Raw genomic sequence first — 14,432 nt, forward strand, 5'->3', positions numbered from 1 at the left:
GCAGGCAAAAGTGGTGTAGTTTTAGAGATAATTTGCAATTGATTAAAAAAAACTGTTTTGACTTTAGTCAGGTCTAAATTGGTCAAAAGATCAAAACTGAAGCCGCCACGTTATACAGAAGCATGCCTGTCAGAGAGATGGAGCTTGAACCACTCAAGAACCAAGCAGCTCAGTCTGAAATGATTATTGATGTATTGAGGTGGAGAAGAAAAGTACGATTTTAAGAAGTTAACAAAAGTAGCTTGAAATTCTGAATCAAAGGAGAAATTGTGGGAAGTAATATGATCATCCCTTGAGTTTTGCACCATGTACAAGAGGACATGTTTGTATTGTCATTTAATTTTTTTCCTCCTCCCCTGCAGGAGGTGTTCAAGGAGAGGATTGGTTACAATCAACTGTACGAAATTCTCACCTCACTTGGCCAGCCGTCACGACACCTCCTCAAAGAGCTGATGAACATGGTGAGAGAAAGATTGTCTTTTGGTGTCTGCTGTTCCTGGCGTGCCTACCTTTTTGATATTTGTTAGCCTGGTCGAACGATGTCCTGCTAACTCTCTTAGTCACCTGATTGACTAAATGACACACATTAATTTCTCTGTATATTTTGAGGCGGTGGAGGGTGAGCACACCTCAGTGGGGCTCCTGGGCATCAGTAACGTGGAACCCTTGCTGCTGCTGGTCCAGTGGCTCCCAGAGCTGGACTCATCTGAGCAACAGCTTTTCACGGCCGACTGGCTCCGTCGCCTCAGTTGCCTCAACCGTCAGACCCGCGCCACCTGTGTCAACGCCGCCATGGTCATGCGCGCCCTCGCCGCACTGGAGCGCCACCAACGGCTACACCGAGCATGCGCCGAGAGTCTTTTCGGGCTGGTAGGCTCATTGGGCTCCCAGTCCTTGAGCGCGAGGGAACTCTTGGGACTCTTCCGCCTCCTCAGGCCTCCAGAGTCCATTCAAGCACACCCCTATGTAGGTCCTGCCCTGAGAGCCCTCCTGGCCATGGTACGGAAACAGGGTTTGGAAAGTGCCATGCAGTACTTTGACTTGTCACCCAGCATGGCGGGCATTGTAGTCCCAACGGTGCAGCGCTGGCCAGGCTCTGCCTTTAGCTTTCTGGCGTGGTTGTCGCTAGATCAGGACCAGCTGGGCCCATCTAGCAAGGACAAAAGAAAGCAGCTCTACAGGTGAGAGGAGAAGAAAACCGAAAGAAGATGAATCACTGCAGAAAGTTGTAGTGCTTGCTCAGACTGTTCTCTTATACTTTATGCTGTTTAGCTTTTTCACGCCGGGAGGGACGGGGTTTGAGGCCTTCATCAGCTCGGCGGGTGTGTTGGTGGTGGCTGTGTGCACGAAGAAGGAGTATGTCACAGTCATGCTACCTGACTACTGCTTCTGTGATTCACTCTGGGTGAGTCTGGTTTAATGCCATCCGTTACTGACATCAAATTAACTGAAAAAACAGTGCCAATATGGAAGCGAATAAAAAGGACAGAATAAAAAGGCAGAACACAGTGCTTAAATCTGATGGGACCCAACATTTAGAAGATTAACACCCTTTTCCCCTAATGTCTTGTAGACTGATTAAACAGAGTAACACTAAGGATTAAAAGGAGTAAATTGCGTATGAATTTCTGTCTACAGCACAGCATCGGTGTAGTGCACGTACCAGGAAAGAGGCCATTTGGACAGAGTCTCGTGTACATTTATGTGGACGGACAGCAGAAACTGTCTGCCCCCCTCAAGTACCCCACTATGACAGAGGTGAGACCCACACTCACTTTCCGCCCTCAGCTAGCGACAGTGTAACCTTTTTATCTTTTCACTATGTTTGGAGCACAACACCGAAAGGAGAATAAAAGGCGATCCGTTCAAACTGCAGTCAGATTTTGTTAAACCTTTGTATTTGTAGTTAAGTTAGCAATAACTATCAGAGGCTATGCTTGATCTCTGGCTGTGCAACAGCTGTGTGGCTTTATCACGCCTTGCAGTAAAAAGCCGAACTTAATCGTGAAGGCAACCCCATGTTCATCCTACCTGACTCTGTTGCCCTCCGCCCACAGCCATTCACCTCCTGTTGCATCGGCTCAGCAGGCCACCGGACCACTACTCCCCCGCCCTCCCAGATCCCAGATCCTCCCTTCTCCGCTGCCACCACGCCCACCACTCGCTCTTCGCTGGGTGGCATCCTGTCTCCTCAGACCTGGGGGGGCCTGCTCGGGGGGAAGTCCGAGTCTGTGACTAAGCTCATCTCTGCAGGGACCCAGGACAGCGAGTGGGGAAGTCCTACCTCCTTGCAGGGCCAGCTGGGTGGGGTCATGGTCTTCCACGAACCCCTGCAGCCCAACCACGTAAAAGCCATCTGCAGTGCTGGTAAGCGGGGGAACGGAGGAGAGTAATGATCATAGATGAAGTGTAAATAAACTTAAACTTAAAGAAGTGTATTTATTTATTTCTCTTTGTCTTTCTTAACCTGTCCCCTGTGTCTTCTACGCAGGTCCGAACTGCATCTCTCCACTGAAGACCCAGGAATCAGAACTTGGCGACCTTTCATCCAAATTGCTGCTGCACTACTCACCCAAGGTGATTGACCCACTGTGTTTTCAGTCATTCATTTGTAGTTTGTCTGTTGTTGGAATGAAAATTACTTTGCTGAGTGAAATCAGATGTGGTTATAGTTTAATTTTTATTTAATGAGTGTAAGTTGAGGAGTGATTCTACAAAATAAAGTGATATTTTTACTTCTGTCTCATTGTTTTGGAGAAAATCCTTTAACTGAGACAGTCTTTGTGTCAACAGGCTTGTAGGAACCCCATATGTCTCGATCTGTCCCCAAACTTGCTACATGGACGCCTGACTGGGAATAAGGTCGTCAACTGGGATATCAAGGTGGGAGCAACGTCCTGCTCGTCCTGTCGTGAAATTATTCTGTGCATGTAACAACTGGATGTATCTGCTATTTTGAATTTGTCTGTGGCAGGACATGATCAATTGTGTGGGCGGCCTGTCAGTGCTCTTCCCCATACTGGAGCAGCTGGCCCTGGTGACCCCTGATCAACAGGCCAGTGATCCGGCAACTGGCTCGGATTTCATCACCCCGGATGTGACCACACCAGCTGATGGAGACTGGGTCATTCTCCCATCCAACAGGGCTTCAGGTCTGTTCTTCTACAACCTGGATCTTTTTTTTTTCTTGTTTCTATTTACCGTCACATGCTGTAACGTTTTTTTTTTTGTTTTTTCCTTTCAGAGGCACGCCTGGAGAAAAATCTGGTGGCCACCTTCCTGCTAGTGCTGAAGCATTTTCTGCAGAGACACCCAATCAACCAAGAGAATCTGCTCCACTCACATGGTGTTGGTACACTGGGATCCCTGCTGCAGAAGGTCTCTGTTCATTCCTAGCATTGCTACCAATGGACTTTGTTTCACTGAATGCATTAATCTCCACATAAGCCTGTTTGTTTTTCTCCGTATTCAAGCCGGATGGGACAAATTAAGAGTCTCTGCCGACTGACATCAGATTTATTCTTCAAGTATACAAAAGGCCACAGCTTTTATTAGATTGTTCATTCTGTACGGGATCTACATGTTGTGAGAAGTGTGAAAGATGCTTTACATCTCCCAGTGCATGAATGAATTCACTTCAGATAGCTTTTGTCTGTAGGTCTGTCTCTGTGTTTGTTCTGTGTGCTTGTGTCTGTCTTTTCCTTTGAGTCTGTCTGTGTCCTTTGATTGCTCGTTCTGTTTGTCTGCAGCCATCTTTCTCCCCTTTCCTCTTCTATCTTTTATCTGATGTAAGTGCTTCAGTATTTATTTGTTTATCAGGGTGGGGTGTTTAAATGCTGAATCAACGTCTACGCCATGGGAAAATAAAAACCTCCACAGAGACCTAGATAAAATAAAAGGTCTCAGATGCTGTAATAGTCGCTCTTGGCAAAATAACTACACCCTTGCTTACGTTACTTCTTACAAGGGCTCTTTTAATATCACTTGATTTTTTTTTTTATTTAGTCCTTACTGTTTTTATCATTTTGCACGTGTGCCAGTAAATACCTGAACTAACAGTAATGAAATACGATCTATTGTTTTTGTACGTGTTTAGCTTCCAGCAGGTCACGTGGATGTCAGTGTGCTGGTTGCTGTGCAGCTTCTGATAGAGCAGGTGACGTATGAGAAGAACCAGGCTCTGCTGCAGCAGCTTCACACACACCTGCTGTTCAGCTTCAACATCTGGAACAAAGGAGACTTCCCTCTACGCATAGGTTAGATCTGTGTGTGTGTGTGTGTGTGCAGTAGTATATTGAAAATTCTGCAGTTGCATTAATAAACATCATACTGTTGAGCAAAATACAAACTAAAGCAGGTGAGAGAGTTTTACAGAACCTGAAGTAAGCAACGATTTAAACAGAGGAACATGTTATATGAATGCCATGCCGTAATATGCCATTCCTACGGCCATGCTGGTGGTCTGCCAATAACAACACTCCAGGAAGTTGCTGTGCACAATCAAGAATAGTCCAGCATACAATCTCTCATAAAACAACAACTTAAGGTTTTACACTTTTGTACAGATTGAACAAACAAGATTTAAGAAGACTTACAGGTTGTAGTCCTCAGACTAAGCTAAGCTAACCACCTGCTGACTCCAGCTTCATATTTAACAGACAGATATAAGAGTGTCAATCGCCTTGTCTGAGTCTCAGCAAGAAAGCGAATAAGGGCTTCAGCAAAAATTGTGAAACTGTTCCTTTCACATGTCAATATACAGTATGAAAATGAGTGCCAACAAAGTCTGTGAACAGAAAAACTTAATGGGAGTTTTTTAGACAAAAGCTTAGAGTAGAGACATGAATAGTACAGGTTTGCTTTAACTCTCTATAGTGTGATGATGTACAGTGTGACTAATGCAGTGCATTAATTCTAAAATTAATTACTGTGTGAAGCTTAGAAAGAGTAAGCGGTCCTGATTGACACAGTTATGAGTTATGAGTTGTGTTTCTTTGTTTTTTTCCCAATGAAGGTCATATCCAGTACATGTCCACCGTCATCAAAGATAACAGGAAGCAGTTCCGAAAAAAATATGGGGTTCAGTTCCTTCTGGACACCATACGCCTTTATTACGGGTGAGATCCCATTTCCTGAAGTTCATACCCGACAGCTACATTTACCCCCCAACAACATCATTGTCACCTGCACTGTACTTTAGGAAGAACACTAATAAAGAGAGCGACCTCAGCGAGGATGACGTTCGGACCATCCGGGCGTCTCTCTGTGGACTCGTCAAGTACTACATCAGCAAGGGCATGTCACAGGAGGAGATGCACAGCGTTCTGGGATACATTGCTGCCATCGGAGATGAGGATCAGGTGAGGTGCTCGGGTCAGATACGGGGTCATGAATTTGAAAGTTCTTAAAATAAACCTGTATTTTTGAATGACATGCATCACAGCAGCAGCAGAAAGAAAATGACAACCTTGACTCTTAAAATAAATCTTAAAGGTAAACATACTTTATAAATACTTTATAAATATTAATAGCATATGCCTTCCAGATGACCCGTGTATATAATGAAATAGGTCAATGTCAACACCTCCTGCCATTTGAGGATTTTACTGCTAAGTGAGATGACCTTTCACAACAGGATTTTCTGTTTCCCTGTGAGCCTTACTGCAGGGATGTCTGTACAGGAAGCTCTGTGCTTGTTTTCCGCAATATTCGTCATTGACTTTTGACTGAAAGAAACCACTTAATTTCAGGACCGTTTTCCTCTGAGCTCCAACACCTGCTAGATCAAGTTTCCACAGGACTCAGTGTGTGTCGCCTGTTTTGTGAAATCCTTTTCCTCCTCTTGTCACACCTCCTCCCTACTTCTCTCCCCCTGTTTTTCATTTTGGCCGTCACTTTGCATATCCTCTTACAGTACTATATGTGGAAGCTTACATCACCCTCTATGAACATATGCTATAGTTGTGTGATCCTCCTTTACTGCTTGGCGTCTGCCATCTTTTGGATTCTATTCATTAAGCCATACTGAGTGTTCATATGCCATACTTAATTGTAACATTAATGATAATTAATGTACAATTCTTAATTGTAACATATATGAAGAATTCACTTAATCAGAAGACAGTCCATCGGTGCACGTAATATAGAAAACTGTCCACACAAGCAACTACGTAAAAGTAACTAACTGTAGTTTCGTTTGCGTGTGTTGCAGTTGTGTAGCCTGCTCGAGTTGTTACTCAGTCTTCTTCAGAGCAGTCCGGCCAGGGACCAGCTCTTCCTTCTCCTCTTTGAGCCTGGGGCAGCTGATTCCTGCTATGCTCTCCTGCTCAATAACAAGCACTCAGACCGACTCCGGGAGCTTGTCTTCAAGGTGGGTAATAACCCACTGTACCCAGGACACACTGGGCGACCAAATGCCACTGGCGTCTTTGAGCTACTGTGCTTGGTTATTTCTGCCGTAAAAATCATTGTTAGTTATGGAATTCCTGAAGTATCATTCATTTCTTGGGATTTCAAGATTTTTTTCTTTCAGGGCCCAATGGTATCTGTCACAGTCAACTGTGTTATATATATATATATGTATATATTTTGAGATATACATGTGTATCTCAGAATAGTTCATTTTTCTTTTCTCTTTCTCTGCAACAGTTATTTGAGCGTATGTTGCGCTGTGACCGCGTCTATGAGAAGAATAAGCAGCGTTTGCGGCTGAGGGAGGCAGGCTACGCTGGTCTGTCGCTGCTGTTCTCCGAACTTCACATCACTCCCACCCTGATCCGCTGTCTCCTCAACCAAGTTCTCCACACAGGTCTGCTCTTCTTATTTGAATGACTCCATTGTATTTTACACAGCTCAGCAGCTGTTGTCATTAAGCACAGTGTCACTGGTCAGTCTGGTTTTTCCACAGTTAGCTCTCCTGCTATAAATCTTGAATAGAATGCATTCAGTTCAGGTTGAAGCATTTAGTCAACTGGTCAGTTTGCAGAGGTGCTTGGATTCTATTCTTCCTTTTTTTTGTTTTTTTTAGATACATCCTACAACCTCCAAACCAAAATCTGACAAGTCCTCGTAGAGCGTTAAGCCAGTGCTCATTACTCGTTTTCTTTCAACAGAGGAGCAATGTAGTTTTATGTTAATTCACCCCCATTCATACACACATTACAACCCACTGGAGTTGAACAATTTTGTGGAGAGACTGAAAAAATACCTGGGGCAGATCATTTTAGCTCGGGCTTTCTGTTCGAGACAATGGATAGACGCTCCCCTGTCTTAGGAAGAATCAGACAAAAGCAGTAACAAGTGCTAATCAATACCATGTACAGTTGTTTGTAAATGTAAAATGTGTGTTTGTGTATATAAACTCTGCAGATCATGTAGTGAACTACAAGGACCTGATGTCTCTGGTCCAGCTCACCCATCGTGCCGGCCCCGGCGTGCGCCTCATTGTCTGCAAGAGGGTGAGGCTTAAACCTGCAGACGCTATTAATTATATATTGAATAACAGCAGACATGGGAAGCGACAGAAGGCTTCAGCTATTGATTAGTGCTGTCAGATGCATTCTACATTGCTTTCTGTTAACTTCCTTTTCTGTTTTTCTTTGTTCTCTTCTCTACACTGATAATGCGTTTCTCAACTTTAAGTGCGTATCAACACCCAACAGTACTGCTTTGAAGTTGTGTAATGATCAAAGTACATCATTTAGAAAGCAACACAAAGCAATAGTAGGAGGAACCAAAGTGAATTAATTTTTCATCATTTGCAGTTAAAGCTTTGAAGAGTTTTCCTGCAGGTGTAATTAAACTTTAATATTTTTCCTCCTCTGTCTTCAGGTGTACCAGCTGCTGCAATCCCAGCAGGATGCTGCTGTCCAGATTTCAAGGCAGCAGTGTTGGCAGGACACCCTAATGCGGCTGTACCTGCGGGGCGAAGGATCCCTGCCACTGCGGCCCGCCGACACCATCAGCACCTGCAGCCTGGACCTGAGCCGGCCCACTGGCAGCAGCACCAACCGCTTAGAGCTGCCGCTGGAGAGGAGGGCACGGGCAGGCAGCACTAACCGCCTGGACCGGCTGGAGGATGACCGACTCAGCGTCGGTGATACCCGCTCTGTGGACAGCCTGGAGAACGGCGATGTCATCTCGCTGCTGGACACGCCGTCGTCCTCTGCCTCCGCCGAGCCGCAGCTACACACCAAGCCCTGGGTGGTGGGGAAATCCGGGGGCTTGACGCTGGATCTGTCCCATCTGCAGGCCTATGAGGGTGGGGAGAGCGGAAGTCAAACTCCCGGCAGTGTTCCCAGCACACCGTCACCAATAGAGACCTCTAAAACCTTTCCAGGGAGCTCTGGGGATCGAGAGGCATCTTCCTCTCTGACTGAAGACAGCTTTCTCTTCAGCGATAACATCTCACTAGGGGAGTCTTTCAGCAACGCTGAGGTGAGATGAGAGAAACTGTAATGTTTCTCACCTTGCTGAGGCGGTTGAAGAGAGAGAATTAGGTGGAGAAAGTCCTGACATTGTTGTATACAGTAGTATATTAGTAAAGGATCCAGTTCACAGTATTGCATTTTTTTTGTTATTGTCATCAGAGCAAAACTAATAGCTCATCTTTTAATACTTTCTGGCTTTGTTGCATTCAGCCTCGAGCTCACTGTTTGCTACTGAAGACATAGTCAGTTTTTAAAATGGGAGATCAAGTTTCTTTTTAAGAAGGGCAGTGTAGTTTCTAGTACTCAGTGCTCAAGTACAGTTCTCAAACAAGTGTCATAGCGCATGTGTTTTTGGACCATTTTCGACTTCACATTGGCTAGTGAGTGTTTCCAGCAGCAGGCTGGTGTGCGTGGCATCGACTCAAAAATTAACTACAGTGTCCGTGTTCATGGAAGTGAAACTGTATTGTATTTGTTTATTTAGGGAATATATTCACCTTTATCAGCTTAAATTACCTCTGAAGTAACAATATTCAGTCAAGAAACAAAAGAAACAATTGGGAAATGTTGCATCAAGCCTGTGTTATTATGTTATATATATATCATATATAATTTTTTCTCACAGAGTCTCAAGAAGTAAGCAGGTGATAAACCTTTGGCATCTGTATTTCATGCGATAGTCTCTATTCCGAGGTTGCTTTAATGCTACGAAAACAGCGAGAGTTTCTGACTCAGTGGGCGAAATGTCACCGCCACCTCAGGGAGCCTAGTCGACTTTTTTCCATCATTTCAGAGTGACTGCAGGGCAGAGGTGCAAGAAAGACTACCTATCTCACACATAGCGGGAGGCTGTCAGTTAGACAGTTAATTAGGTCATTTTTGTCTAATGCTAATTGAGGAAATAAGGAAATTGAGGAAAAAAGTAATAAGACAGGCTGTTAGAAGGCTTTGAAATGTATCAGTAATATGATCTACGAGCACAGCATAAAGCTTTAAGATTGTCCTAATTGGCATTTATTAAAATCCTCGTTTTTCCTTTTCTGCATCCTGTTACAGTGTTGCAGTGATAAATAAGAGGAATCAATGAAAATTCATTTCATCTGATCTCCTCTAATAATAACCCCTCTCTGTTTCACTCTTTTTGGTGTCGTGTCGCCCTCTAGCGGGCGGAGGAGGAGCTGTGCAGCATGCTGCTTGAGATTGTGCTGTGCGTGATGTGGCGCGGCGTAGAGGGATCAGATGATTCTGCTTGGCTGGAGCGTGGCCAGGTCTTCTCAGCTCTCACCAAACTGGGAACCGCCAATGAGTTGCTGCTTCCGGTCGACCAAATCAAACTCAGGTCAGACTTCCATCCCGCTGCTGACAGCGCGAGATGTAGCAGGCGCTGAAAGCATGTTCGCGGCTAACCGTGTCTCTCTTTCTGCTTTAGTCTTATGGAACGTATGTTGGAGTGGGCAGTGAGTGATAACCGCGAGGCGTCGGCTGCCACATTACCACAGCACACGGAGAACGCAGTGCGATTGCTTCACATAGTGCAAGACTTCCTGCAGGCGGAGGGCCTGGTGAATCCGGGACTGTGGACGGAGAAGGTGCTGGAAGAGACTGTGACGCTGATGGACAGTCTCATGGTGTGGTACTCGGCTGGCACCCAGTGGTTCCAGCTCTCCCAGGTCGGACTCAGACTGCTGCTGGGCTTCATGGCCCAGGAGGACCCGGAGGTGAGCAAATTTTCCTATTGGCAACCATTTCTGCCTTGTTTATTTGGTCATCTAAACAAAGCCCACGCGTTCACAATAATAAATGACTGTCTGTCGCAGGTGTGTGCTATGGCCACCGCCAAGCTCAATGGAATCCTGCAGACCAAGGAGGTTACCAGCCAGGACGAGGCCTGCTACCTGCTAGGTAAGGTGGAGGGCATCCTGCGGCGCTCCATCCAGGAGCAAACGGAGGAGACGTACTCCTTCCTGGTTCCCCTGCTGCGAACGCTGCTCTCCAAAGTCCACCGTCTCCTCTACATGGAACTGCACCTCCCCCAGCTCCCCGACACTAACGGCAGTCCGTCCTTCTTTGAGGACTTCCAGATGTACTGCAACTCACCTGAGTGGCGCGTCTACCTCGACAAATATGTATGAGATTGAGATTTACGGTCTCTCATTATTTGAGGTTATATGAGATGTGAATTTAGTGGAAAATGTAACGAAAATGTTTGTCTGTTTGTTTTTTTTTAAAAAAAACAGATTATCCCATACATGAAGCAGTATGAAATCGAAATATTCAGCCAGGGCCATGAGACCATGGCTCTCTACTGGAAGGAGTGCTATGAGGCTTTTATGGTCAGCCTGCATAAAAGAGAGAGAGAGCGGGGTGAGAGCAAGATCCGCTTCCAGGTTAGTTTGATCAGTTATAAATGGATGATAACTGATCTCTCTTTCCTTCTACGTCTCTTTCAGTATTGACCCTATCTAATGCTGCTTTGGTCCTTAGCTCATCTCACACAAAATCCTCTTCACTTTCTTCTTAGGAACAATTTGTGGAGCCTTTCTCGCGCCGAGGCCGCCAGGAGAACCTTCGCTATAACAGCATGTTGAAGCAGCAGCACAGCCAGAACAGTGCCACCCTCAGGCAGTGGAAGGCAGCACGCAGGGGTCTGGTGTGTGAGAGAGGACCCTGGGCGGACAGGTACTGTCCTCAGCCTCCTTCTGTCTCTGCACTTCTTATCTTTTTTTTTTTTTTTCCAATGTATAGATCTACTGTAGTAACACCTCCATATGGGTTATGACTTCATATCTACTGAGTAAATAAAAATAGAATAAACACAGATGTTGATAATGGCTGGTTTTGGGAGAACTAAAAGTGTGTTTTGCTGACAGGCAACAGGACGAGATGCACTGGAGGGTGTCCAGTGCTGAGAACTTTTCCCGCATGAGGCTGAAGCTGGTCCGTAATTACAACTTTGACCCGCACCGAGAGGCCAGCGCTCTGAGGGACAACCTGGGTAAGAAAACTTTTTAGCGTGGATATGAGCAGCCTGGCACGATTTAATTGCGTCTTGAAAATGTATGAAATGTAGTCCTTCAGTAGCCGCACATCAGCATCTTTGGCAGCAAAAAGTACCCGCTCAGCTCCAGTGGGTGTATTCGGTGAATCGATGTGACGACGAGGGATAAATGTGTGTACGGTATTACATGAGCACGCTCGTTCAGCCTGTCCTTGATAAACAGATTAAAACGGACTGACCTCGAAAATCCTCTTTAAGCCGAACTCATGTCTTACCCTTCCATCTTCTTTATGAAGAGGATGATCCACTGTGCTTGGTATTTTTTTCCTTATTAAGTTGTGCATAAGGCTGAGTGCGTTGACTTCAGAAGAATTTTGTTTTTAAATGTTTTTTCAAAAATGAAAATGGTTTTCATTGTTTTTTAAGTTTTCAAATAGTACTTGGTTATTATTCCTGCGGTATTGTTTAATCTAAGTCTAATCTGTGTCTCTCAACAAAACAAACCAGGAGAAACTAAAATATTAGAGGGAGAAAAAGCATAGTGTAAAAGAGAGAGAGAAACAAATTGGCCAGTGTTGCACGCACCGATATGGATAAAATTCTCGCACTGCCAAGGTATAGATTATTACACAAACCAGAGGATTCTAAGCTTCTGTTTGTCTCCTTGTCTCCTCTATTTGTCAGCCCTTGACAGGCACGCTACGAAATTAATTTCCAGTCCTGCCATGTGCTATGAATCGCTGCACCGTCTGTGGATGCTTCCCCACAGTTTTTAATCATCTTCCGTCTCTCTCACTTTGGTCAGGTGTCCATCAGCAGCGCGTGAACCCAGAGTCTCTGCTGCTAGAGGCTGTGAAGCAGGTCAAAGTCAGCGACCTGGAAGATGACATCCTGGAGCTGCCGGAGGACGACCCTGCTGCTGCCAACAGCCAGTCAGTCGCCAAAACAACAACCACAGAACAAACGTATTCACGTTACAGATGCTTAAAATGACACCCTGCCGTTCTTTGTCCGATGTCCTGCAGAGTTGAAGCAGAGGAGGCGGGACAGAAGGAGAAGCTGGTGCTGTGGGAGGACTGTGAGCTGGTGACGGTGGTGGACGTGGTGCCTGGCCGCCTGGAACTCACCACCCAGCACATCTACTTCTACGACAGCAGTCAGGAGAAAGAGGAAGGTGAGGAGACAGCGAGAGAAGCGGATGAGAAAATGTAGGGCAAAAACGTCACTGAGCTGAAACTCACCTGTCTCCTTGTTTATGAAGGAGTGGGCCACGACTTCAAATGGCCCCTGTCTCAGATTCGAGAGGTCCACCTGCGCCGTTATAACCTGCGTCGCTCGGCCCTGGAGATCTTCCTCATCGACCAGACCAATTACTTCCTCAACTTCAAGAAAGAGGTTTAACTATTATTAAAGAGGAATATTTTCTCTTCCCCCTCTTAAAATAGTTTACAATAACATTCGACACTGTCGTCTTGTTGACAGGCTAGGAACAAAGTCTATAGCCGCATGTTGTTGCTGCGATCCCTGAGTCTTTACGGGACCCGCTCACCGCAGGAGCTCCTCAAAGCCTCTGGACTCACGCAGGTCAGGAACTGATGATGCAGAGCTTTCATTAACACATATTTAGTTTCATGAAATGTATGACTTCATTGTGGAGGAGATCGATTTACGAAATGTTCGTTTGCCTGTGAACGCAATTAAACAATCTGTTACCGCACGCTGAATATCAATTGTCGGACCACGTCCTGAGGTCGTTTTTTATTTGATGTCTGTTAATTATCTGGTAAGGCGTCAAGTTTTTGTTAAAGGAAGGAAACCGATCGATTGCGGCCTTAAGAGGTGACCAGTGTCCTGTACAAACATCCGTATTGTCGGTAGATTGGCTTTAAACCGTGCCTTGCTTTTGCGCAGAAATGGATGAACCGCGAGATCTCCAACTTTGACTACCTGATGCAGCTGAACACGATCGCAGGCAGAACGTACAACAACCTGGCTCAGTATCCGGTGGTATGTTCCACACTGAACACATTACCTTACAACTGCGGTGAGCGTCAGTATTTGAGCTGACTTCTGTGTGTGTGTGTGTGTCATCAGTTTCCCTGGATTCTGGCAGACTACACTTCAGAGGAACTGGATCTGTCAGATCCTCGAGTGTTCCGGGACCTGTCCAAGCCGGTCGCCGTTCTAAATGAACGCAACGCAAAGGCTGTTAGAGAGAAGTAAGTTTCCTCCGTACATGATTCAGTTACTCTAATTCAGTCAACTATAAATACTAAATCATACACACACACACACATATATATATATACATAACTATAATATAAATTTGTCAGCAGCTAGAGGAAGGCACTTTGCTGAATAGGACAAGTTAACGGTTTTTAATTGCGTTTGTCAGGTATGAAAGTTTTGAGGATCCGACGGGCACCATTGACAGGTTCCATTATGGCACCCACTACTCAAACGCTGCAGGAGTGATGCATTACTTGATCAGAGTGGAGCCCTTCACATCTCTGCACATCCAGCTGCAGAGTGGACGGTAAGGAGGCCACTCAGCCAGACATACGTCACAGCCACGGCTCTTGTGCTTTACCTCCGTTTATCGCGTTTGCCGTCGGCGCTCATCCGTACCGTCCTGCCTCGGCTCAGGTTTGACTGTGCTGACCGCCAGTTCCACTCCATCCCTGCGACGTGGCAGACCCTCATGGACAACCCCAATGATGTCAAAGAGCTCATCCCAGAGTTCTTCTACTTCCCAGAATTCCTTGAGAACCAAAATGGTGAGACTGGAGCATTCTTATCATCATCATCCGTAATGAATCTGATGCGGCCTGTTAGTGTCCATATTATTGAGAAAAACTACACTTGGCAGTTTTCACTGCGTTTTGGCAATGTTAACAAAGTTCAAAACATAATGCCTTATCCTGCTTATTATTGCCTGGATTCAACATTTTTAGAGAGAGGACATGTGGGTGTCTTTTAGTGACTGGTCATAAATATGTTTAGTA

The 14,432-nt window shown here is 45.5% G+C and overlaps 1 protein-coding gene across 3 annotated transcripts in view; it reads left to right on the forward strand.

Moving 5' to 3' along the window:
* nbeal1 (neurobeachin-like 1) overlaps positions 1-14,432 on the forward strand; it is a 40,698-nt gene that overhangs the window by 19,052 nt on the left and 7,214 nt on the right. For all 3 annotated transcript variants that reach the window (XM_046381992.1, XM_046381993.1, XM_046381991.1), the window contains 30 exons: positions 363-461; positions 610-1,181; positions 1,273-1,405; positions 1,639-1,758; positions 2,058-2,367; positions 2,492-2,577; positions 2,794-2,883; positions 2,975-3,152; positions 3,245-3,378; positions 4,097-4,256; positions 5,015-5,117; positions 5,201-5,360; positions 6,212-6,370; positions 6,649-6,808; positions 7,369-7,457; positions 7,831-8,436; positions 9,593-9,768; positions 9,859-10,147; positions 10,247-10,555; positions 10,667-10,816; positions 10,951-11,108; positions 11,300-11,424; positions 12,233-12,359; positions 12,453-12,601; positions 12,689-12,822; positions 12,910-13,011; positions 13,339-13,434; positions 13,522-13,646; positions 13,823-13,963; positions 14,074-14,204. In XM_046381992.1, the coding sequence (XP_046237948.1) occupies positions 363-461; positions 610-1,181; positions 1,273-1,405; positions 1,639-1,758; positions 2,058-2,367; positions 2,492-2,577; positions 2,794-2,883; positions 2,975-3,152; positions 3,245-3,378; positions 4,097-4,256; positions 5,015-5,117; positions 5,201-5,360; positions 6,212-6,370; positions 6,649-6,808; positions 7,369-7,457; positions 7,831-8,436; positions 9,593-9,768; positions 9,859-10,147; positions 10,247-10,555; positions 10,667-10,816; positions 10,951-11,108; positions 11,300-11,424; positions 12,233-12,359; positions 12,453-12,601; positions 12,689-12,822; positions 12,910-13,011; positions 13,339-13,434; positions 13,522-13,646; positions 13,823-13,963; positions 14,074-14,204 (5,371 nt within the window). The remainder of the gene's footprint in view (positions 1-362; positions 462-609; positions 1,182-1,272; positions 1,406-1,638; positions 1,759-2,057; positions 2,368-2,491; positions 2,578-2,793; positions 2,884-2,974; positions 3,153-3,244; positions 3,379-4,096; positions 4,257-5,014; positions 5,118-5,200; positions 5,361-6,211; positions 6,371-6,648; positions 6,809-7,368; positions 7,458-7,830; positions 8,437-9,592; positions 9,769-9,858; positions 10,148-10,246; positions 10,556-10,666; positions 10,817-10,950; positions 11,109-11,299; positions 11,425-12,232; positions 12,360-12,452; positions 12,602-12,688; positions 12,823-12,909; positions 13,012-13,338; positions 13,435-13,521; positions 13,647-13,822; positions 13,964-14,073; positions 14,205-14,432) is intronic.

Source organism: Scatophagus argus, chromosome 24, assembly GCF_020382885.2.
Source record: "Scatophagus argus isolate fScaArg1 chromosome 24, fScaArg1.pri, whole genome shotgun sequence".
Taxonomy (NCBI): Eukaryota; Metazoa; Chordata; class Actinopteri; family Scatophagidae; genus Scatophagus; species Scatophagus argus.